The sequence below is a fragment of the Herpailurus yagouaroundi genome, unplaced genomic scaffold (genome assembly GCF_014898765.1).
Source record: "Herpailurus yagouaroundi ecotype Mexico unplaced genomic scaffold, PumYag 140, whole genome shotgun sequence".
Lineage (NCBI taxonomy): Eukaryota > Metazoa > Chordata > Mammalia > Carnivora > Felidae > Herpailurus > Herpailurus yagouaroundi.
Genome location: NW_024412395.1, coordinates 71,546,074 through 71,570,371, shown reverse-complemented (window position 1 = coordinate 71,570,371; position 24,298 = coordinate 71,546,074). Strand labels below are relative to the sequence as shown.

Genomic DNA, 24,298 nt, shown 5'->3' with positions numbered 1-24,298 from the left:
TTTCCGACGAAAAATTTTTAAGATAAAAGTAATGTTTAAAAATACATGTTTGTTGAAATCCACATTTAAGACAGGAACAAAGATAATGTCAATTGAAGCTTGCAGTTTCTAATTAACCATTGATTGCATACTTTAAAACTCCCATGGAATTTAATTTAGATGCCTTTATTTTCATTGGCAATCTTATTAAAATACGATGTATACCCCTTGTTAGACATTATTTAAATAATAGCCATGTCCCTCAATATTTCCAGGTTCCCAACAGTATTTGCATTTTTATGAATTTGGGGATAAAACATTGTGAAAATAAAAGGAACCAAACAGAGACTCAGTATGTCATTGTCCTCTTAATTTCTGTTTGATATTTTCAAAACTCCCCAAGGAGGGAAGATCGGCACTGTGTGACTCACATTCCTAGAAGTTTGCTGTGTGTTCACAAGCTCATTCAATGTCACAGTCACTTCCCCTGTTAGACAAACATCCATGGATGCTCCCACTGAAGGGAAATACCAGTCTTAACACACTCTCATTTTCTTCTTACATGTCCTCAATACTATATGTGAAAAACCTTTAGCAACACACCGTAGTTTCCCCTTTGAGCCTGCCTTAAATACAAGAACACACATTTCTGATGAAAAAAATGAAAATCTAATTTAAAGAGAGCCTAAACCTAAAAATAAATATCTTGTGTCTCATATTTAATATCATTGAAAAGAAAGAGACTGCAGTAAGGACCAGCAAGAGCCGATTTGCAAACAAATAAATGCAAACTAAGAGAGCCATGCCTCCAACAACACTAAGCAGAGGTAGACTACAGTGTGACTGGACTTGTGCAGAGCTGTGACTTCTGAGACCTCACAGGCGTATAGAGGTCTCAGAAATAGAGACCTCTGAAATAGAGATGAGGAAAACAAAGAATTTGCCAGATCATCCCAGCCACCACTGCTTTCTGGTTGTGCTTGACTTGGGTCTCTCTTCTGCCCTCTCTCTTTTAATGAGACTCAAGACGTTAGTGAGTCCTGAATCAAGAGCTTTGGCTCTGTGTTTCAAGGCAGAGTGACAAGACCCCTGTCTGATAAACTAAATGGGCCACTTAGTGTTATTCTTCTTCACCAGTCTAAGACTCGGGCTTCGATTTAGGTCTTTCTATTTACTTGCAGAAAGTCTCCGAGAACAAAAAGCTCCACAGAGCTGGAGCTTTTGAGGGTTTCCATTGTTTGAAAATGTTAATATTAAACTTTCCTTCTGGAGGTTTTTATAAATAGCATATTTTATTAATAGCAAATGTTTTACACCTCTCGAAATCTGCAACATTTTCTTTTTAAAAAAATTTCCCTCATGTCTTGACGAAAAAAAGGAAGCCCAACTATTGTGTTTTTCTTCATCTGGCATATATATTTTCTGATTATATTGCTTTTCTATCTGGAAAGTCTGATCATGCCTCAGAAGAACTAGCTACATGATCTTCCAGGGAAAATTTACTTGGTTTTATGTTTGTAAAATATACACATATACATAAAGATGCGCAAAAAGCAAAACAAACCATGAATTTAAACTGTTTTGTCTTTTACCATCTAGAAAATAAAATGAATTTTGTTTCATGACATTTTGTACCAGTTTCCAAAATAATCTGTGGTGGCTTACAATTAAAGCATATTCAATGAGATCGTTAAAAGAGAAAGTGAAAACACAAAGCATAACTGTAGAGGAAAATAAATATATCAGCAACATGGACTATTACAGTTACTGCATTTAGCCCTAAGCTTCCTTGCAACCAGTGTATAAAGAGGAAATGTGATGAATTCGTTCATTCAGCAAATATTTAGAGGCCCTGCTCTCTGCACTCCACGGGGCTTTACAAGGGTGAACACATCATTCTAAGTCTCTGCTAAAATGCAGCCTAGGCTTTCAGTGTCTGATAAAAAATAAATAAATAATCAGGTCAGGAACCAAACAACTAATTTCTCTAATTCTAAGTTCTAAAAGAATATTTGGCATAGATCTTATGAGGCATCACTGGAAAACATAGAATGGATGATATCTTTAACAATGATTTTTATGAAATTTGCCTGTAGGCTTTTCATATGGCTGGGGAGATTTTTTTTTTTGTAATAATTTCCTATACATTCTAGACCACAGAATTAGAATACGTGTAACTCAATGATAGTCTCTCTGGGGCAGATTAAAAAATCAGTTATGTTTATGTATATTTCCAAATTGGAAAAAATAAATAAATCCCAGAATACTAAGGGAAATGGCTGTTGAGAGAATGTGTTCGGCTTATCTTCCTTGTGTGTCTACAGATTTGACGGGAACTGGATTAACAGAAGAGTCAGAAGGCCCAAGTAAAGATAAAGAATATGGTAAATTATAATGTGTATATGGGGAAAAGAAATTTCCCCTGCTTGTATTAGCAGTTAATGAAAAAAGTTAACCCTGAGTCATCTCCAGTCTTGGGAGGAAGCCAGGGTCTTCCCAGCTCTGAGTTTAGGTACAGGTATGCATGGAGTCTATTCGTCTTCTTATTGTGCATTACACTGTGGCCTTTCACCGTTTCTTGTAACATTTAGAGAAGATTAATTCTTTTTAGGCAAGTTTCTCTTTAGAAACCTCTCCTTTATCTTTAAGCAATGCTTTAGATATGAAGTTTGGGTCTAATTTAGATACTAAGCTCAGGTCTAAAAGATGAAAGGAAGAAGCCAGAAGTATACATTTAAACCAAATTCCATACATCCTACTATTATTCCATTGACTCATTTGTTCACCCTGAGAGGAAACTGACATCTTGAAAGGGTATCTAAGTCTAAGTGAATTGTCATAATAACTTGTTCTCTGTAGAAGCCTTGGCAATTTACAAAGGCTTTTCACGTATATTGTCTCCTTCAGTCTCGATGACAGAAATGTGAGGGAGATATTATATGCATTTGACAGGTGAGAAATGGAGGTTCAGGGAGATTAACTAAAAAGGGTATGCGATAGAGCTAAGGTTCAAACCATCATCACTAATTCCAGAATCCAGCAAAGCGTGAATAGTATGGGACCAGAGGAGACGTGTCACTACTTAACATTCTTAGAGACTTTGGGATCCCCCTCTGCACCTTAGAGGTTAACTCCTTGAGAGTTCCAGACTCAAAAATGTTTCGCCATGATACCTACATTGCTGTGAAATGCTCCAAAGAGTTCCTCCTCTCTTTGAATCTGTCTCTATCTCATAAACATCCTACAAGCTCTGTCTTCTTTGATTTTTAAATTTTACTCTTCTGTTTTCTATTTCCTCACATAGACAAGAGAAACCAAAGAGAACAGTTTTTGCTACCCAGTAATCCTACATTAATAGAAAAAGTGTGTGTGATACTTTCTAGGTTTACAGAGATCCATTCCCATTACCTTATTCGCTCTCATGTCAATTCAATAAAACACAGTTACAAATACTAGGGGGAATAAAACTGTGGCTCAGAAAACCTAAGTGGTTGACCCAGAACTGGACACAGTATTTTGACACATTGACCAGCCACCCATGCGAATACAGCACTTGCTTGATTAATCTACTATTTGCCTCGATTCCTCTTCCACTATATGTATATCGACATGAATATCAAGTGGTTACATATCATATTTATAACATGAATTAATTCAGTCATGTGGAAAAAAATCTGCATTTAAAATGGAAGCTTTTTCCGTTTGCTCATGAACACAAAGAGCACTTCACCGGAAAGCATGTTATGTCTAGGCCAATAATTTGATCTGTAGGAAATAAATAAATAGCAGCAAATGCAGGCAGCAGCTTGTAGCACAAATATTGGTATCAACAGTGAAATAAATAAAAACGTTTGCCCAGGCTATTACAGTGCCACCAGACTAGCCTAGAATATTTAAGCTCAGGAAATGAATTAAGATGTCAAGATTTTCTCAAGATTTCTGAGGGAAAGTATCTCAATTCAAGTATTTTCCCCTCTGGGATTTACATTAGACTGCTGCAAAATTCATAAAGCTTTCTATGAACTCTAGCTCACAATTTTTCCTGCTCTCTTGAACTTCTGTGCTTTCATTGTTTTCTCCATAAAATCATGTAGCCAGTCATCTGTAATATTATGTTATGTTCATGGTTATAGATAAACACAGAAATGGTATTTGCAATACAGATGAACGTTTCCTACTGAAGAGTTGCCTTGGGCCCTGGTAGACCCTGGAAAACTTTGTGTTTATGCCCCAGTTCATAAATGCATCCTGCATCATTTATGTGCTCTTCTTCTGATTTGAAATGCTCCGTTCTGAAACAAATTGTTCACTTTGAGGTGTTACTCATGTACCTTTCTCTTCCATAGAGGTGTGGCAGGCAGATTAGTGGTTAAGGCCACTAAAAATAAGGGCCGAGTTTAAACACTGGCCATGCTTTTGATTATTTAACGTGGAGCCAGTTAATTGACCTTTCTGAGCCTCAGTTTCCTCATCTGTTGAATGGAGATAATAAGCCTCCTTCCTTAGGGTGAAAGTTTGAATATAAGGGGCACCTGAGTGGCTCAGTCAGTTAAGCATCCCACTGGGACTCTTGATGTTGGCTCAGTGTGTGAGTTCAAGCCCCACAGTGGGGTTTGTGCAAACAGTGTGGGGCCTGCTTGGGATTCTCTCTCTCCCTCTCTTTACCTCTCCCCTACTTGCTCTCTCTCTCAAAAAATAAACTAAATGAAAATTAAAGTTTGAAATTAAAAAGACATTATGTAACATATTAGCAAGAAACTAGCAAACCAGCTATTTGTTATTATTTTCCTTTTTGTCTGACAATCGAAAATTTATTAATGGACAGTATAACATATTGTACGGGCTGTGGTCCAGCCATATGATATATATTCAGAGTTTTTGTACAAATACTTTCATTTCTGGACTCATACAATTACAAGGGGTTTCTTTTTTTTCCCTACTCGAGTCGTACAATAATTTGTCACAAGAGATTTTGGCAGACTTTTTAATTCATCTGTAAAGAAGTATTTATTGAGCACCTACCATTTGTAAGTCTCCAGCACATTGGTATGTCTAAATTTTCACATGGCTAACTTTTCAGTTTGCCTCCAGGCATAATTCTATGTACAATATAGTTTGATCGCTTTAAAATAATGTGATCACCCGATTATTAAAACATGAGATTCAAATAAAAATTCAGTAAAAGGACGTAAGGCTTGACAGAATTGCAAGATCGTGATATCGCTTACATTTCTTTTCTTCCTGACCTTTAAAGTTAGTCGTTTGTATCCCAGGGTGTTTGTATGAAAGAACTGCACATTCATTCTTTAAAAGAAGCCTGTGTAATGGGTGACCATAGTGATGGGAAAGTATCAAGCAGAAAGAACAGGAATGTCATCTATAAGAAGTTATGCCCGTGATGCAAAACGTTCTTTCTACTGAGAAAAGTTAGTGTTTGTACATCATCAACCAGCAGACACACAGATACACACACATCTTAAAGAGTCAGAGCATCAAGGTCAGAACAAATGCGTGCAACAAAAGCTAAGCTTCAAAGGAAAAGAGTTGCATTTCCTTGCTGATTAGCTGTTGTTGCTTTGTTTAACACAGGAGGCAAAGAGGAAAGGCTGGTTGAACGTGAACATCTAGATACCACGAGTGAAAGTGACACAGTTCTCCACCTTAATTTACCCTTTTACCTCAAGCCTGTTATTTCCATTCCTCGGAAAAGTGGCATAAATATGGGTAGAATGTGAGAAACCGAAAGAAGACGAGGATATGTCCAAATGCTCTGCATAATTTCAAGACACGCTGTTTTCCATAAAACTAATAAATAGCATTCAAGCAGTTTCAAAAAAAAAAACCCCAAAATATCCAGACCACTTTGATTGCTGCTTTTGTTAATGAGTCTGATATGCTTCACATATATGAACCCACATTATCAAGCACATTGAAAATTCAGTTCTCACATCTTGATGATTTGAGATTGTGTACACATATAATCAACTAAAAATGTTTTTAAATATCTTTGAAGCTAAAATCCCTCGGAAATATTGTGTTTCTAAACACTGTTCCTTGTTTCATGGGTCATAGCTTGTTCCCTTTAAGCTGTTCATTTGGAAATTGCTCAGACTTTTGGTTTGAACTCAAATGTAATTAAGAGAAATCTAACTTGTGAGCCAAACTCCAGGCATAACAATGTATGAAACTCAGTGATAAGGCTTGAGGGAAGTGGGGTGGTCCAGTAACATGAAAATACTAATGAGGACCAGGGAGGTTAGCACCCACACCCACCTCTGAGTCCTGAAACACGGGAAAAGAGGGTAGAGAAAATGGCCACCTTGTGAGAAGACTAAAGGCGTGTGGTATTCTAGGAGAAACCTAGTACTTCAGGATGCAAGAAGGGAGATGAGAATTTCAGTGAAACTTCTGAAGATGTGCGGTGAGGAATTTGCTGATTGTGGAGCACAGTTTCTGGTGAGCTTTGGGAAGTGGATGGAAACTGGGGACAAAAAGATAGGCTTAGTCAAAGATGGAGAACCAAAACCAGCAGCACATCGTGGACATGGTGATTCAGTGGAGGTGGGCAACTGGGGCAGGACAGGGCAGGAATCGGATATTGACTAAATTCGGTATAAAAGCTCTTGGACCTGTAGACTTAGAAATCTAAATTTTCAACACACCAGGAATAAGCTGTTGTTCAGCAGGGAACTCAAATTAATCAGATTCGATGTCTGTGTGTGGATTTGCAATGAGAAAGCGTTACCGGGAGGACTCGGGTCCCCTGACCAATGCGTTCTCTTCTTAGACTTGAATTCTCTGAGAAGCCCAGCAGGATGAGGTCACTTAGTGAGCTTGAATAGAGGATATATTCTTCAGATATTTAAGGTAACAAGCTAAGATACAAATGTCTACACTCTAAATTAGATACCTACCACTACCCTCAGATCGAGGTAGGGAAGTGCCTTTGGCCAGGACATCCTCTCCCATGGTCAGAGCTTACCTAACACTGTTGACCTGTGTTATTCTCCTTTGTCTGAGTTGCCATTTCTGACTAATTCTTGTCCAATCTACCTCTTTTCCTAGATATAATACATTTAGTCAGGGTGACATTGAGGCCTGTTCTCCCTGAAGCATTTCATGACTTTAAGGCATTCTGGTGCTCTGGTAAAGTACAGAGCAATCTTGTTATCCTTACTTTTGAATCCCTCTGGGATCTCACTCAATAACCCTAGAAATGACAATATTAGTACAGAATGTCAGCATTAGCTATATTGGATTGGTAGGTCCTCCTTCACTGTGAAACCTGTAAGAGTTTTTACACAACATTAATTTCCATGGCCATTCTTTAACACGTAATCCAAAGACATCCGACCAATAACAAAGAAGAATGAATAGATCTTAGAAAGCAAGTTTAATTTTTTTGGTATTTACTAAGATTTTTATTCTTAGCATGTATGCTAACAAATATCCTTTATGGTGATAATGTTAATGTTTAGTTTCATAAAACAATGAATTTATTAATTATCCCACACAGAATGAGATGGAGAGTTCTCCAAAGAGTTGTGAACGCATTACCAATGTTTGATAGTGTTACATAATAATGCCTAAAAAATATATACCAGGCCATTAAAAAACCCACTATTTTTCCACTTTCTCTTACATTTTCTGAGATTCAAAGCTGTGTGTGCTATCCAGACAACTCCCTCTCGAGAGTATTTCATTAAAAAATTTCATTTAATACTGGAAATAAAGGTCTAACAAAAAAAACGTTAATAAATTTTTTAAAATCACTCAGAAAATGAAGCTTAAAAACAAGCCGCATTTGTCCTCCAGAAATTAAGTATTCCAGAAAGGGCATGTTATTAGTCTACAGAGTTTAAACCAACAAGCAATTAGTGCTTTGTCAGGCAGTACACATCCAAATCCACTTCTGCAGATTGACTGTTCACGTACAGTCACAATTATTTTACAAATCTTGCACCACTGGCTTTTTTCCTCTTTATTTTTCCGTCATTTAAAGAACCCCAAGGAAGTTGGGGGTTTCCAGTTGCTTGAAATAATCTCTGAGTGAATCCCCCTCCTGTCCCCACATCCCTGGCTACTCACCCCTCCTCACAGTTGGCACATATACCTCTGTTCTCAGATTCTGGTTTTTAATGAAATGTAGCTGTGGGAGCGTGAGGAAGAACTTAACAGGTAGGCCAGGGAAGCTTATCTCTGTGGTAGTTTTAAGAGTATTCACATTGTCTTCTACAATTCGAACATTCAATAGGAAGCATAATATCCCATCAGCAACGATAAGCAACCATTAACTCTCAGTCTTCTCAGTAGATTATCAAGCCTGTATTCTAGCTTTCAAGCTGGCTGCATTCTGCAACTTAGCATGTTTCTTAGCTGTTTACTTTGACCATGAATCGGTATATGCTTAGGAAATAGAGCTAATTATAATGTTACCCTAAGAAAACTGTTGCCATCTTCATTGTCATCATTATCATTATCATCATCATCAGGAAAATAATACCACTGTAATAAGATAACTTAGTTTATTCCAAAATCAGTTAGAAAGTATGTTATCTATTGTTTTGAATTTTCTGCAAAACTATTCTCCAATGATACGTGCAGTCATATTTATTTCTTAATTCCATTTGAATTTCAGAGCCCATGACTTACAAATAGCATTTTGTAGAAGAAAGAGGGGAATAGGACTGCAAAAACTTTTGCTTCTTTTTTTTCTCTAGTCTAAGCTAACTTGAAACTTAAATAGGTATTTAACTTCTCAGAACCTAAGTTTTCCCATGAGTAAAATTTGGTAATAATATTAGATTATATTTTTTTCCGAGATTTATGATGTAACCAAGTACATAGCTTTAGTGCAGAAATCATGAATTTGAGGGAAAGTTGTTGACCATGACCTTATGACCGAGGTTTTCAAATAGGGTGACATATGACAATGTCTAGGGACATTTTTGATTGTCTGGAAGAGAGTGGATACTACTTGCATCTAATGGTTGGAGGTCAGGGATGCTGTTAAACATCCTGTGATGTACAGGACAGGGCTCCACAACAAAGAATTACCTAACCAAAATGCCGATAATGCCAAGGTTTGTAAATCCTGCTTTATGGTGTTAGAAATTATGGTAAAGCACGTATGACATTGGTTCTACAAATTAAGTGACCTATGAAATCCAGAGCTGGGTTTCCTGAGCATTTTCAATTCTCCTGTGCCACAAAAGGAGATACAATCCCAGAAACGAGGATCATTGGCTTGGTCCAAACTTTTTATCTCACTGCTTCACACACACGTGTTCTTTTTCTAAAATGATGGTTGTCCCATTAACGGAAATGTGTTTTAAGGTTTCACAAATAAGAGAGAAGATCTGTTTCTGAAAAGGCTTATCAGAATAATAAAAATTCATCTGTCTAAAAAAGAAGTTATATTCTTAGCTATTGTAAGTAATTGAAGAAAGTCCCAGTCATAATTGGACTCCTTATCTTACTATCCTGAAGTAGTATTTTAATATCCTGGGTCCCTGCCTTGCTTCTGTTCAAAGTTGTCATCTTTTAGTTCACATTAGCTGCTCCTTACAAATTTTGACCAAATTGCAGACCTGTTTGAAAGATCTTTAACCATATTCTTTGAGAAGTCAAAAGCAACCATTTCTTTATATTATCAGGCACTTTTACAGTATAAATCTTTGTAAACCTTGCTTCGTAAGAATCTATGTAAAATCAACTGGCTAAATTCATTTGAAGCGTCCAACAGCAATGCTTAAGACTAAAATTGTGTTGTTCATGGAACAAAATGCTTGATATGTATAACATTAGATCTCAGGGATTCATGAAAAACCTTCATAAGTGAAACAGAAGGGGAAGCTGAAGATGTCTCTTAAATGCAACTTAGCGGTCAACTAGACTGTGCCACACTCCTCAGGGAAGGACGCTAACGGACAATACTGTTCAGAAGCTCCCAGGCGTAGACCCTCCTTGGAACAGGGAATAAACCTTGCTGCCTCGGTTTGCTGTCGTAAAATAAAGTTATTGGTTTTGTAACAAGGACAATGAGGATATTTGTTTAAAAAGACAACTTAAAAAATAGCAGAGACCACGGGAAATGATAAATGAGCAAGTCTTTGCTACAGTAATTACTTTAGTATTGAAACAAATGAATAACTTTCACAGCAATGCTATTTTCTGTCTCAGATTATACTACTACCAATTCGTATAGTACGTGTACCGTTGACCTTTATACTGGAACAAAAAAGTACCTAAGAAAGAGGTGTTGGTAAATAAATTGTCTGAGAGATCTGTGTTAATGTTTTGAAAAATTTATGATATTCTTTTTGGAAACAGACTATCTCTGAAAGGTGGGACAATTTTTTTTTTTTTTCCATCTACACTAGCTTCATGCCAAAAGTGAATCATTGAAAGAAAAAAATGAAGTAAATCTTTCTGGCATAGATAAATGAAATAACATACAAGTAGCCATTTATTGAAATCCATTTATTGAAAGTTATTCTCTATATAGCTTGTTAATTCCCTACTGAGATGTTTTGATTTTGTGGAAAACACACTGGACAGGTTATCAAAAGACCTACATTCTAAACCCAGCTGCTCAATTTACAAATGTTACATAATCTGGGGAAGTCTCCTGTCTTCTCTGAGAATCTTTAAAATGAAAATGATATGTTTTCTACATTTTTCACATGTTTTAGAAATGAAAGCCCTTTGTGAGATGTGACTCACTATGCAGTTACTGGGAATTATTGTTGGCACAACTTTAGGATAGGAAAACCTATTCTAACATGTTTTCCATATTGTCATCAAAGTTGTGATTATTTTTCAGGTTGAAATAATTATTTAATGTGGATAGCATAATTTGATCTAATTTTTAAAAAATTCAAACTGAAGAGTTTTAGGTTCTAAGTTTCCATTTTTTCTATTCCTGCATATGAATATATTAATTGGGTGATATAAAAAAATAAACGACAAGGCTGTTTGACTCAGTCTTCTTTTGCCTATATCTAAAGCTTTGAATGTATGCCCCAGGTAGTTCTGTTCCCTGCTGGTTGGCTTATGCCTTGTTCAGACTCCCTTTTCCAAAAGCTCCAAAGCCATTTGGAGCAGCCATTCATATTGTTACAATGTTTTTTCCCCTCAATGTGTTCCCCAGGAATGGAAGAGTTCATTTCCGCAACATGTGTAGGATGCTTCAGAACTCGAGTAAAAATTGTATTATTCTAAGGTAATGTTATTTAGCCCTGTTAAGAGAACTCTATTACAGAACTTGACTGTAGCAGTATACCAATTAAAATTATGAGTTAGAAATGTGAGGAGCCTATTTCAGATAAGACACACTCCATCATTCCCACATTTTGTTATGAGTTTACCTACTGAGAATTTCATCAGTAAATCCATAAATATTTCCAGTAAGGCAAAGGAGGGATTTTAAATTGTAACTCTTGTCCTCTCTCTTCCTGGGTAAACAGAAAATAAAGAAACAATCTAGTCCTTGTGTTCATGAAGATTAAATTTTCACCCCTTCCCCTCATATAAATAAGTCTGTATGCTGTATTTAAATTTCTTTGAAGATATAGATGGTCTGCTTTCATAATCACCTAAATGTATTAGCTAATAAGTCTCAGTATAAAAAAGAAAATTCTTTCTTTGAATAAACAAGTTTTCCCCCTCATTGGGACTCGAGTTCCATGGTTGCCCTTTATTCCTTGAAAAGAAAAAGAAAAAAAATCTGTAGTTTACCTCCTTAATTTATATTTGCCATTACCTTACCATGATATTTTTAGTAGATGGGCTACCCAAGGTTTAGCCGTGTAGACCTACAAACTATTATTAGACTTTGTATTTAATTTTGAGCCTTGAAATAGCATAGTTCATTCACTGCTCTATGTGACATTTTAAAAACCTGAGCAAACAGTATTATTCTTGGGAAAGAAAAGCTCTTTCTCACTAGGTTCAGGATTTGGAAACAATATTGAATTGATTTGAATCAGAAAATTGTCTCTGGAAACCTGAAGTGAATACAAACGTTAGGAAGATGATCTCACCTCTTACTTCCTGCCTTGGCCCTGCGCCGTTTCTTTTGAGTGGTTCTTAATATTCGTTCAAACACGTATGTGATCAGATCATCCCAGAGCCACAGTTCGCTTTCGTTTTTGTCTGAGCCTAGGCTTACTGGGCTCCATGCTTCACATCTGCGCGAGCCTTCTCTGCCCTGGGATGGAACCCTGTTAATAAGAAGCTTGTTACAATTATCCTACCAGGGACTATCATCTCAGACGCCAAGACCCGCTTGTGTATTTTACTACCGTTCCTTCACCCCCCAAAAAAGAAATTGGTGCTTTTAGGTGAACAAAACTCTCCTGCCTTCCCCTTCAGGCAGAATTCTTACATTCCTTGGGGTGACAAAAGTGTGTATCCCTTTCTGCCCCTAGGAGGAAAAAAAAAAAAAAAGACTAAGACGCGTCATTAATCATGCAAACTGTCTACTGCAACAGTGCCAAGAAAATGATCATTCCCATACCAACCATCAATATTCCTGACACCTGTCTAAAAACACGGGTCATGCATATCCATCTGCCTTTAAAGAAGTGTCAATGTGCAAACATCCCTTCACTATTTTTAGGGTCATGTTAAAATTATTCATCACCTACCTGTCAGTTCATCCAATTTGTCATATTATCCTGATCTGCCGATGTCTATTACTGGCCATGTGCATTGTGTTTTTAGAGCCTTAAGGGATAGGATGTTTTCGAAACGGTCAAATATATAAGAGGCAGTGATATCTTGCTGCAGGCCAGAGTTCTTAACAAGAAATTACTGTGCTCAGTGTCCCCCCTCCCCACGCTCAGTGGTAAATGCAGATATTTGGGATTGCTGTGACTACTTCAAGTTCTACCAGCATCTAGTTTCTGGTAAATGAATTCTGGTTTCTAATGGCTCTCGTTTGTATTTCTGTCTTGGAAAGTGATTCCAATGGGTTAAAAACACCCCTTACAAATGAAACAAACCTTTTAAAATTAAATGGCTGAAGAAAAGTTCTTCTGAGAAAACCGTCCACATTCACATGCCTCGAAATATCATGTTCTATGAGAAATTCAAAATTACATTAAAATTTTAGTAGGAAAATATGATTCAGCATCAGAAACTTAAACAATATAATGGTATACCGCATCTGTTATTCTTAATATAAAAGTCATAATCCCTAAAATGGGTGAGTCCAGTTTTTCACTGATCTTAAATCATTTTAGCCTTCTTATTTTATATGTAACATACTTTTAAAACTAGTGTTAACTCTGTCTCCACCCTCTTCACCCTTTTCCCCCCTTTTACCTGTTTCCATTATCTCCTGTGAAATGGGTTACAGTATCTTTGAATAACAGAGGCATTTCCCCCCCAGGTGGGGAAATCTCAGGATTGAGATGTAATGCCCTTGGATCTCATCATTGCTGCACAGTGGTCCCCAGGGAGACCTGTGTTAGCTCCTGCATGTGGTCATAACCTTCTGAGCCTTGGTGTCCTTATGTGTAAATCACAGGCCTTGAATACGTGATCTCGATGTCCTCAGGTAGTAGTGTCATCTATTAACCTAAAAATGATGACATACAAAGCCACAGACTGAAGTGGTCAGCCCTTGCTAAACAGTGACTTTCCCCTGAATTTGCATAAATCTGTTGAAATCCCGAAAATGATTAGCAACTTCGTCCATTGTCTCTTCACGATTATTCTTGCTATAGTCAACACCGCTGCCCCAAGTTTATCAAAAGAAATCCTAAGCCTAGAAGAGTGCCATTTTCAGACACTATCAAGTGGCATAAGTTCAACTGTGACACCCTTGAAGTAGTGTCCTGGCCCTCAGGTTGGTGGTACCCAAGACTTCAACAAAACAACCTGAGACCCACAAAGTTTGCTCATGTGGAAGATGCAGTGCCTTAGAGAGACTGTGATTAGTGAATTGGATGCAGAATTTTAATTAGTGAACATCTTATGAGGGTTGATCAGTTCCTCACTAATGCTGATAATGGTTTTTTTTCTTTTTATTTGTTTGTTTGTTTGTTTGTTTAGGAAATAAGGGATTCAGAGGCAAACTACACCCAAGCCTCTCCCTAACTTTAAGTTCAGAGAGGCATGTTACTCTAACAAGCACTCTTATTCCTAAATGATATTTATCATATCATTCCTAAATGATAATTATTCCTAAATGATATTCCTAAATGATAATTATTCAAATAGCTTTTTTTTAAATTTTTTTAATGTTTATTTATTTTTTTAATATTTTTTTAATGTTTATTTATTTTTGAGATAGGGAGAGACACAGCATGAGCAGGGAAGGGGCAGAGAGAGAGGGAGACACAGAATGTGAAGCAGGTTCCAGGCTCTGTCAGCACAGAGCCCGACATGGGGCTCGAACTCACGGACCGCAAAGATCATGACCTGAGCTGAAGTCGGCCGCTCAACCAACTGAGCCACGCAGGTGCCCCTCAAATAGCTTTTTCACGGCAAATAGGAGATAAGGTATTCGGAGTGTTGAAGTAGAAACAAAATAATAGAAAACCATATTTGTTTTTATTTACTTTGTGTCATCTATTGTATATAGAACACACTAGTTGTCTCCTTACAACCTGCCTGGGGAGGAGGTATAATGAGTCCTTTCTAGAACTAAGTATAGCTCAGAGATGCCTGTGTAATAGAACAGAGATTCAAGCTGATGGAGTAACTATGACTAGAAATACAAGAGGTCAGGGTGTCACAGAGAAGCTGGGACTTCCAGTGGGTTTACCTGGCAGAGAAGAGAAAGGATCTTTATAAACATAGGGAACAGCATTGGTAAAGGCAAAGAGGCTTTGACGAGCAGGCATTTTGAGAGAATGTGAATAGTTTGGAGTGGCTGAAGCGTGGACTGAGGAAGGGGAACATACGGACTAAAATAGAAATATGGTTTGGAGCACCAAACGAGGCTCTTTTCTCGTTTTCAAGGAAAGTAGAAATTTACCCTCTGCTCAATAGGGGTACACTGAGGTATCTTAAATGATGTCATATTTTATTTAAAAAATAAAACAAGGAGCGCCTGGGTGGCGCAGTCGGTTAAGCGTCCGACTTCAGCCAGGTCATGATCTCGCGGTCCCGGAGTTCGAGCCCAGCGTCGGGCTCCGGGCTGGTGGCTCGGAGCCTGGAGCCTGTTTCCGATTCTGTGTCTCCCTCTCTCTCTGCCCCTCCCCCGTTCATGCTCTGTCTCTCTCTGTCCCAAAAATAAATAAAAACTTTGAAAAAAAAATTTTTTTAAATAAAAAAAACAGGGGCGCCTGAGTGGCTCAGTTGGTTCAGTGTCCGACATGGGCTCAGGCCATGATCTCACGGTCCATGAGCGGGAGCCCCCCGTCGGGCTCTGTGCTTCACAGCTCAGAGCCTGGAACCTGCTTCAGATTCTGTGTCTCCTTCTCTCTCTGCCCCATCCCACTTGCTCTCTCTCTCTCTCTCTGTGTCTCAAAAATAAAAAAAAAAAAAATTTTTAATTTAAAAATAATAAAACAAAACAGGACAAACAAACAAACACTGGCAACGAAGTGAATAGGTTAGACAGGAAGGACCCTAGGCAAGATGAGGTAGCAGGATACAGTACTAACCAAACAGACGCAATGAAGTTTGAATGTTGTAGATAGTGATGGCAGCAGAGAAGAAGAAACAGACTCTGTGGATTCAGAAGATAAAATCAGCCGCTTTGCTAAGTGACCAGATATGAATGCCAAGGGAAGGGGAGAGTCAATGTGAAGTTGGCTTAGTATGGGGAAGAGGAGAATCTTTAGTCCGTTTTTCCTCCGCTTTGCATGAGGGCATCGACATCGAAATGAGCAGATGAGGCTGAAAAATCTGGAGGGAAGTAGAAATAAAAAGAATCATGTCATAATCCTCAAGTAGAAGCTGCGTCTGGGGGGGTGCCGGGATCTCAGGTAGAAGGAAAAGCAAAGCTGACCGAGAATGAAACCCTGGCGAGCAGTGGGACCTGCTCCCGTAACAGGGAGCTCTGGAAGCAAATGGAAATGTGGAAATGCTCAATAGCTTCTCCTTTTTTTTCTTTCTTCCTTCCTCCTTCATGTTTCTTCAAACTTTAAAGTCACATAACCATTTCACTTTGAGAGATGCATTTAAAAATGTCCTTCTTGTTGCAGAACTTGTGTTTCTGGACTGTCGTGTCTACCCCAGGCTTTTCTGTGCTCTCAGGGATGCCCTTGCCCCTCCTCTTCCCCCAGCAGGACCCTTGGCACCATTCAGAAGAAAGCCTCCTTGCCCACCCTATTTGAGGCCCATCTGCACCCTGTGCATTCTCTGTGGCAGTATTATGTTTCATTTTCTTCACAGCGTTAAGTGACAACAGACTTGTATCTACGCTTTTACCTTTAGGCTTTCTGTCTTCGTTTGGTACAATATAAACTTCCTGAGGGCAGGGAGTTTCTCTGGTTTCCCCCGCTGGAAATGCCTTGTCTGGCAAAAAAATGCCTGGTGTATAGTAGACATTAAATAATTACTTGCTGGGGCGCGTGGGTGGCGCAGTCGGTTAAGCGTCCGACCTCAGCCAGGTCACGATCTCGCGGTCCGTGAGTTCGAGCCCCGCGTCAGGCTCTGGGCTGATGGCTCAGAGCCTGGAGCCTGTTTCCGATTCTGTGTCTTCCTCTCTCTCTGCCCCTCCCCTGTTCATGCTCTGTCTCTCTCTGTCCCAAAAATAAATAAACGTTGAAAAAATAAATACATAAATAAATAAAATAAATAATTACTTGTTGAATAAATAAGTCAGACCGACAGTCATCTTTCTAGAAACAAAACCACGTGAATTTTTAAAGGAAGCTCCATATCAAACTAATGTCACTTTTGCTTTGTTCTTAAGACATTTTGACCGTATTCGTATTGTTTCATTTTCGAGGATTTTTAGTGCAAAATGACGGAAACAGAAGGTGCCAAAAGATGTCTATAAATTGTCACCCCCAAAAAGCGTATTCCAGTTTGAGGGTTTAATTTTTTATCTCTACTGGGCATTTAAAAAACATTTTAAGGAAGGACCTGTATAGAAAATATAATTCTCAACATTGCTTTGGAAGTAATAGCAATGACTGTTTACTAAAAGGGGAAGAAAGAGACCTTCATATGCAAATGTATGGCATTTGAAAATGTCATATAGCTACATCTACATATAAATAAGCTGCTCTCTGCATTCCGGGAAGGGAGACTTTGTATAGTATCCGCCAGTTTCCATATCAAAATAAACTAAACTGATAGAGTAGCAATGAGTCAAGATATGGAAGAACACATTTTTACTACCTCTGAATACATTTGTGGTACTTCAGGTCACAGACCACCTGGCCAAATTGAGACCAAAAGGAAATTAAAACCCACAGTACTTGACTAGTAACAGAAATGAACCAGCTAGAAGAAAAGGGACTCACAGATTAAAAAAAAAAAAAAAAAAAAAAAAAAAAAAAGACATAAAAAGAAGACAACTTCCCATCAAGTATTTGCTTTCTTCTAAACGTTGACACAGAAGTCAAGGGCCTCATGATGTCTTCTACACTTAACCTCTATGCCAGGGATTGTTTTCCGTGTGAAATTTTAAAGGCTGTACTAAAAAAAAAACCCAAGACTTCAATTATTACCTCTTTCCTATTTCGTTATTTGTTCCCCTGACTCGGTACAAAATGGTCACTTTGGAAAAAAATCCCTCTGGTAAACCACAGTATGTAAACTACCAGATGGGGATAAATAACTCCTTTATGTTAAATGAATTATCCTTCCAGGACACCAGGGTACCACTCTATAAAGCACATTTTTTTTTTCTGCACTCTTAGGATGCTCTTTGCTTCTGGAAAAGTACATCATCCAATGATGTACCCCATTCGTGGGGACCCGGTACCCAGGTATTATTTTTACAGTAGGTCATTTTTCCTTTCCAAGTTAAGATGATAGAATTCATCACAGGAAAAAAAAATTAATAAATTATTTTATGCAACTTTGACTAGCCATTTTATGGAGTCCATTGGGGGAATTGTTTCCCTACCAAGAAGAGCTACGTGCAATCTGTCAGGTAGTGTCTGCACCACAATTTCATCTTGGGTGTTAAAAAGCATGACAAAGCCTGCCCTCATCCTTGCACAGCATATTTATGAGGGCGCTGGGGCTAACAGAATAAGCTTCTAAAATGATTACTGAAGGGAAACACTTGAATTCTAGAAAAAGTAAATTAACAGGCTTAAGGTATCAATAGGGAAGAAAAGGGAAAATGTGATAGTCAAAGGAACCTAAGAAATCAGAATGGTCTTCAGATGAATAATATAATTGCTACCTTTTATTGAATATGGCTGGATGCTTGGCATTTTATTAGTGCTTCTCTCTGAAATGATCCTGCAATGAAAGAATTACTATCACCCTTGTAAAGATAAAGAAATTTAGGCCCAGAAAGTTTAAGCAATTTTCCCAAGGTCACCTAGCTGAGAAGCCGAGAAAATGTATACACTGATACCTCTTTGACCACAAAGCTGGCTGATCTCTTTCCATTACATCAGCCGGCCTGTTGGTATATAGAGTAATAGGGAAAAGGGTAGCTAGATGCATGTTCGCTGCATTTGAACTAGGCAGTCAGTCTCTTGTGGCAGACATTAAGGAAACCAAAAGCAAATCCTTCATGAGGATTAAAAATATCGTTATCAAAGAACATGTTCAGAAAACTAAAAAAGGAAAAAGAAGTAGACAACATTTCGTTGACTTTTTGCTAAAATGTGCTGACATTTGGAGATATTTATGTTTTTCCGAACATCTGGTGGATATTAGTATGTTTTTATTCACAATCTTCCATTATTAATGATAAAAGGAAGCTGAGTAATTATGATATACTGCCACAATGACTGAACATTATGCATGTTTTTTCCAATGTATTACAGAATCTCACTCCATCAAATATAAAAACATGAAGTTATTTTTAAAATGAGGAATATGGATGTTATCTTTTGTAACAAACTTGTTCCCATCAGAATAGATCATATTGACTCAGCAACTCTTGTATCTGAGAGATAAGAATACATTGCAAGTCTTAAGATTTGTCATTTTAAGTGATTCAAATTACACTATTAATATTGCCTTTAGTTTGAAAAATGACCTAAAAGCATTATATTTTTTGGTCTGGTTTTGCCACGAGATAATTCCACGTCTTTTATAAGACCTCATGGAAAGAGAGATTACTTTGTTAGAGATAGAGACACCGTGACTTTGTCTCCTTTGTAGGTTGTCAAAATGAAGTCTGCCTTTACTGACTCTAGAATCCTACCCCCTTGGCTTTTATCAAGGGCTCCTTCATCTCCTCGGGGCTCTCTCAAGACTCAACTACTGAGTATAACTGAATCTCTTCCGCGGAACACCAGCAACACCGTATCCTCAAGGGCTGGCTAAGACCAGCATCGCAGTGGGAACTGTAGTTCCTGATGGAGAGACTGTCTCCCCAGGAGCGGAGTCCTGCACATACATGCTTCATGGGTGCCTACTGCACAGTTCATGGGTGCCTACTGTACAGGTGCCTACTGTACAGCAGGGTGGTATATAGAATAGCTTTCATGGCACGTATTGCACTCCTTAATCCATTCCCTCTACTCTCATCTCCTTACCTTTATGCTCTAGAAACTGCCAGTGTCCCTACAAACCATGCTGTGTCTCCCATCTGGGTTTTTGTATATATTGTTCCAACTTGGAATACTCGCATGCCTCTTTCATTTGTTTAACTCTTATTTATTCTTCATGTTTCAGCTTAGATAACCTTCCTCTGGGAATGATGATGATTATAGCAGCCGCTTTCATTTATTGAGCACTTACTATGGGCCAGGCACTCTGTTTAATAAACACTTCTTTACTTTTAAAAGCTCATTTATGCATGCACATATTAGGGAAAAATAACTATAATTTAGTGAGCACTTACCGTGTCCCAGATATTGTTATAAATGTTTTAAGCACATGCATACAGGTTAAATAACTTGGTTGCGGTCACAGCGGGGGAGGGTGGTGTGGGGCGGGCCCAAACTGGGCCTCGGCAGTTAGGCTCCCAAGCCTGCGATCTTCTTGCCTCACAAGTGTTAACAGGCAGGACCGTTATTTCAACCATTTTAAAAATGAAGAAGCAGAGGCTGATTGCTCCCCGCCTTCACCCTCAAGTCTGGACAGAGGTTCTTCCACATGCTCTTTGGCCTCTGTCCTCACCCAGGCATCATGTCACGTTGTATTTGCCAATTTGCTTCCCTGTTCCCTTCTTTCTCGATGAGGAAAGTGAAGCAACTTGCCAAAAGACCATTAACCAAATCAAATGTCCATGCTGAGATTTTGCTCTCTCTGATCCAAAGTCTGCATTTTTTCCTCTGCTGAACAATCTCTTAGGGGTTTTTGTTTGTTTTGTTTTGTTTTTAAGTTTTTATTTAAATTCTAGTTAGTTAACATATAGTGTAGTATTGGTTTGAGTAGAATTTAGTGAATCATCACTTACACATAACACCCAGCGCTCATCCCAACAAATGCCCTTCTTAATACTCATCGCCCCTTTAACTCATCCCCCACCTACCTCCCCTCCAGCAACCTTCACTTTGTTCTCTGTATTTAAGGGTCTCTTATGGTTTGCCTCCCTCTCTTTTTTTTTCACCTTTCCCTATGTTCATCTGTTTTGTTTCTTAAATTCCACTATGAGTGAAATCATATGTTGTCTTTCTCTGACTGACTTATTTCGCTTAGCCTAATACACTCTAGCTCCATACAAGTCCTTGCAAATGGCAAGAGTTCATTCTTTTTGATCATTATGTGTGTGTGTGTGTGTGTATATATATATGTGTGTATATATATACATATATATATATATATCAATTTCTATATATATCCATTCTTTTTTTTTTTTTTTAATTTTTTTTTCAACATTTATTTATTTTTCGGACAGAGAGAGACAGAGCGTGAACGGGGGAGGGGCAGAGAGAGAGGGAGACACAGAATTGGAAACAGGCTCCAGGCTCCGAGCCATCAGCCCAGAGCCCGACGCGGGGCTCTAACTCACGGACCGCGAGATCGTGACCTGGCTGAAGTCGGACGCTCAACCGACTGCGCCACCCAGGCGCCCCTATATATATCCATTCTTTATCCATTCATCAGTTGATGGACATTTAGGCTCTTTCCATAATTTGGCTAGTGTTGATAGTGCTGCTGTAAACATCTTGGTGTATGTACCCCTTCGAATCTGTATTTTTGTATCCTTTGGGTAAACACCTAGTAGAGCAATTGCTAGATCATCAGGTGGTTCTGTTTTAACCTTTTCGAGGAAGCTTCATACTGTTTTCCAGAGTGGCTGCACCCGTTTGCATTCCCACCAATAAGGTAAGAGGGTTCCTCTTTTCTGCATCTTCATCAACGTTTGTTGTTTGCTGTGTTAATTTTAGTCATTCTGACAGGTGTGAGGTGGTATCTCATCATGATTTTGATTTTTATGTCTTTGACGATAGGTGATGTGGAGCGTCTTTTCATGTGTCTGTTGGCCATCTGGATGTCTTCTTTGGAAAAAATATCTATTCATGTCTTCTGCCCATTTCTTAACTGGGTTCTTTGCTTTTTTGTTATTGAGTTTGATGAGTTCTTTATAGATTTTGGATACTAACCCTTTATCAGATATGGCATTTGCAAATATCTTCTCCCATTCAATAGGCTGCCTTTTAGTTGTGTTGTTTCCTTCACTGTGCAGAAGCTTTTTATCTTGATAAAATCTCAATAGTTCATGTTTGCTTGTTTTCCTTGCCTCCAGAGATGCGTCTAGTAAGAAGTTGCTCTGACTGAGGTCAAAGAGGTTGCTGCCTGTGTTCTCTAGGATTTTGATGCTTTCCTGTCTCACATTTAGGTCTTTCATCCATTTAAAATTTGTTTTTGTGTATGGTGTAAGGAAGTGGTCCAGTTTCATTCTTCTTCATGTTGCTATCCAGTTTTCTCAACACTGTTTGTTGAAGAGACTGTATTTTTTCTATTGGATATTATTTCCTGCTTTGTTGAAGATTAATTGACCATAGAGTTGTGGATCCATTTCTGAGTTTTCTATTCTGTTCCATTGATCTGTGTGTCTGTTTTTATGCCAGTACCATACTGTCTTGATGACTACAACTTTGTAACGTAGCTTGAGGTTCAGAATTATGATGCTTCCAGCTGTACTTTTCTTTTTCAAGATTGCTTTGGCTATTCGGAGTCTTTTGTGGCAGATACAACAAACAATCCCCTGTAAATGTGAGCCAGGGAATCTCTCCACAGATGTGCATTCCCGTAAAAACAAAGCAGAGTAACTTAAAGGGATACAGAGAATATTTCTAGGTCTATTGCTTCCTTTCTGACTGGTTCCTTTAGATATGTTTTAAAACATGACTGTGAGGACATGTGATGACAATAACAATAACTAAAGCATTATTAAGTGCTCACTACTTGTTGGCTTTCGTTCGGAGCGTTTCATGTGGATATTCTCATTTATTCCTCACAATAACCCTGTGACGCAAATACTACTATCATCCCTATTTTTACAGATGAGAAAACTGATCCGTAGAGGGGTATGTGACTTGCTTTGAATCCACAACTTGTAGGTACAGAAATTAGATCTTGAACTTAACTTGACACAACTTCTCATTTGTAGGAGAAATGAGATTATTTTCAGTGTTAACAAAAATCCACTGTCAATTACCAAAACTATTTGACTCCTATAACATATCAATTGTATATTAGGAGACTAACAGCAAATGTGCCTTATGTTCAATACCCCTCAGAGAATACTGAGAGATACTTAGAGAATAAGAATGAAATGAGTGTACCTAAAGCCCTTCCTGCTCATATTTTGCGCTTAATTTCTTTGGAATGACCTAGCTTGAAAAGATGATAAAGGGTCTGTGTGGGTCCACCTTTGTTTAGCACAAAGATAGATGGGATCTTGAGACTCTGCAAAGCTGTTCCTCCGCTGGGCATACTTCCTCTTCTCTGTATAAACTGATCTTCCTTAATTGGTGTGAAAGATTCATTGTTCTGACTCTCAGACCAGGATTCCCACACTGTATGTGTTTAAGTCTGGCAGGGCTCTGAAAGGACAGTCTTGTCATGTCTAACCACAGTCAGGACACAGTAGCAGTTCTTCCAGTGACCTGAGACCAATAAAAAAAAAAAAAATAGAGATATGAAGGAAGTTCGGACACTCAAAAATAATTATTTCATCCCTGGCAGTCCTAACTATGAAAGAAAAGATTGTGGAGCTCCAAGGGTGTGGGAATACACTCAGTCAGGTTTGGGAACTAGAGAATCTGTTTTCTGCAAACAGTATGAGGACATGAAGACAATGAATATTAAAGCTTTCATAAGCTAAGGGAACTATGATTTCACATTTCTACTGTGAGAGATTGTTAATATTGTTCATTTAAATCTAAACTAATCAAGTAGGAGAAAATTCTTAAGTTCAAAGACCAAATCATTCCTTTTTAGTCTCCCCACACACAAAAAAGGAAGAATCACTTGATACTTTTATTTTTTAATTGGTGTATTTTTATCAAAATAAAATACATTTATTATAGGAAATTATCTCTACAGCCCAGAGATAAACACTGATAAAATAACTCAAAATGTTGGTAATTTCTTTCCAAATTTTTATATTTTCCACGCATTACATATTTTAGTATCCTACTCATTTTTCTATGCCATCAAAATTGTTCATAATTTTTTCTATGGCATAATGTTTCTTGTTGAATAATATTTTACCATGTAGTTACACTACAACTTACTTAACTATATTATACTCTTGCTGAAAATGTGGGTAGTTTCTCAGTTTCCTTTTTTATAAAAGATGCTGTATTTGACTTATTTACAACATGAGTCTTGGCTTTTGAGTCTCTTGGTATATAATACTGTATTAGTTTTTAAAAGTTGGTACCATTTTCTTTTCCACCAATGATCTCTTAAATTCTAGTCTCTGCACTATCTACTACTGCCCAGCTAACATAAGCTGTGGATTTCCAATTAGAACGGTTCTTGTCCAGATAGACTAACTGCCCTACTTATCAGATACCATGCTCAACAATTGAACTGTCCTGCATTTGCTATCAGCTTTTAGACACAACCTGATACAAAGCTTAAAAAAAAAAAAAAAAAAAACAAAACAGAATATCCCGTGTATTATCTAATCTAAGTAAACAGACACAAACAATACATGTAGTAAAAAGACTAGAAGTAAATAAATTAAATGTGGATAATGGTGTTCTGTAGGTTGTAAACAATGAAGACTTTCTATCCTTTTACTTTCTATATTTCC

The 24,298-nt window shown here is 37.9% G+C and overlaps 1 protein-coding gene across 2 annotated transcripts in view; it reads left to right on the top strand.

Moving 5' to 3' along the window:
• TMEFF2 (transmembrane protein with EGF like and two follistatin like domains 2) overlaps positions 1 to 24,298 on the top strand; it is a 232,074-nt gene that overhangs the window by 186,304 nt on the left and 21,472 nt on the right. The window contains exon 8 of one of the 2 annotated variants that reach the window (XM_040475703.1): positions 2,304 to 2,363. The exons of the other annotated variant lie outside the window; for it this stretch is intronic. Within the exon in view, the coding sequence (XP_040331637.1) occupies positions 2,304 to 2,363 (60 nt within the window). The remainder of the gene's footprint in view (positions 1 to 2,303; positions 2,364 to 24,298) is intronic. 2 annotated transcript variants of the gene reach the window in all.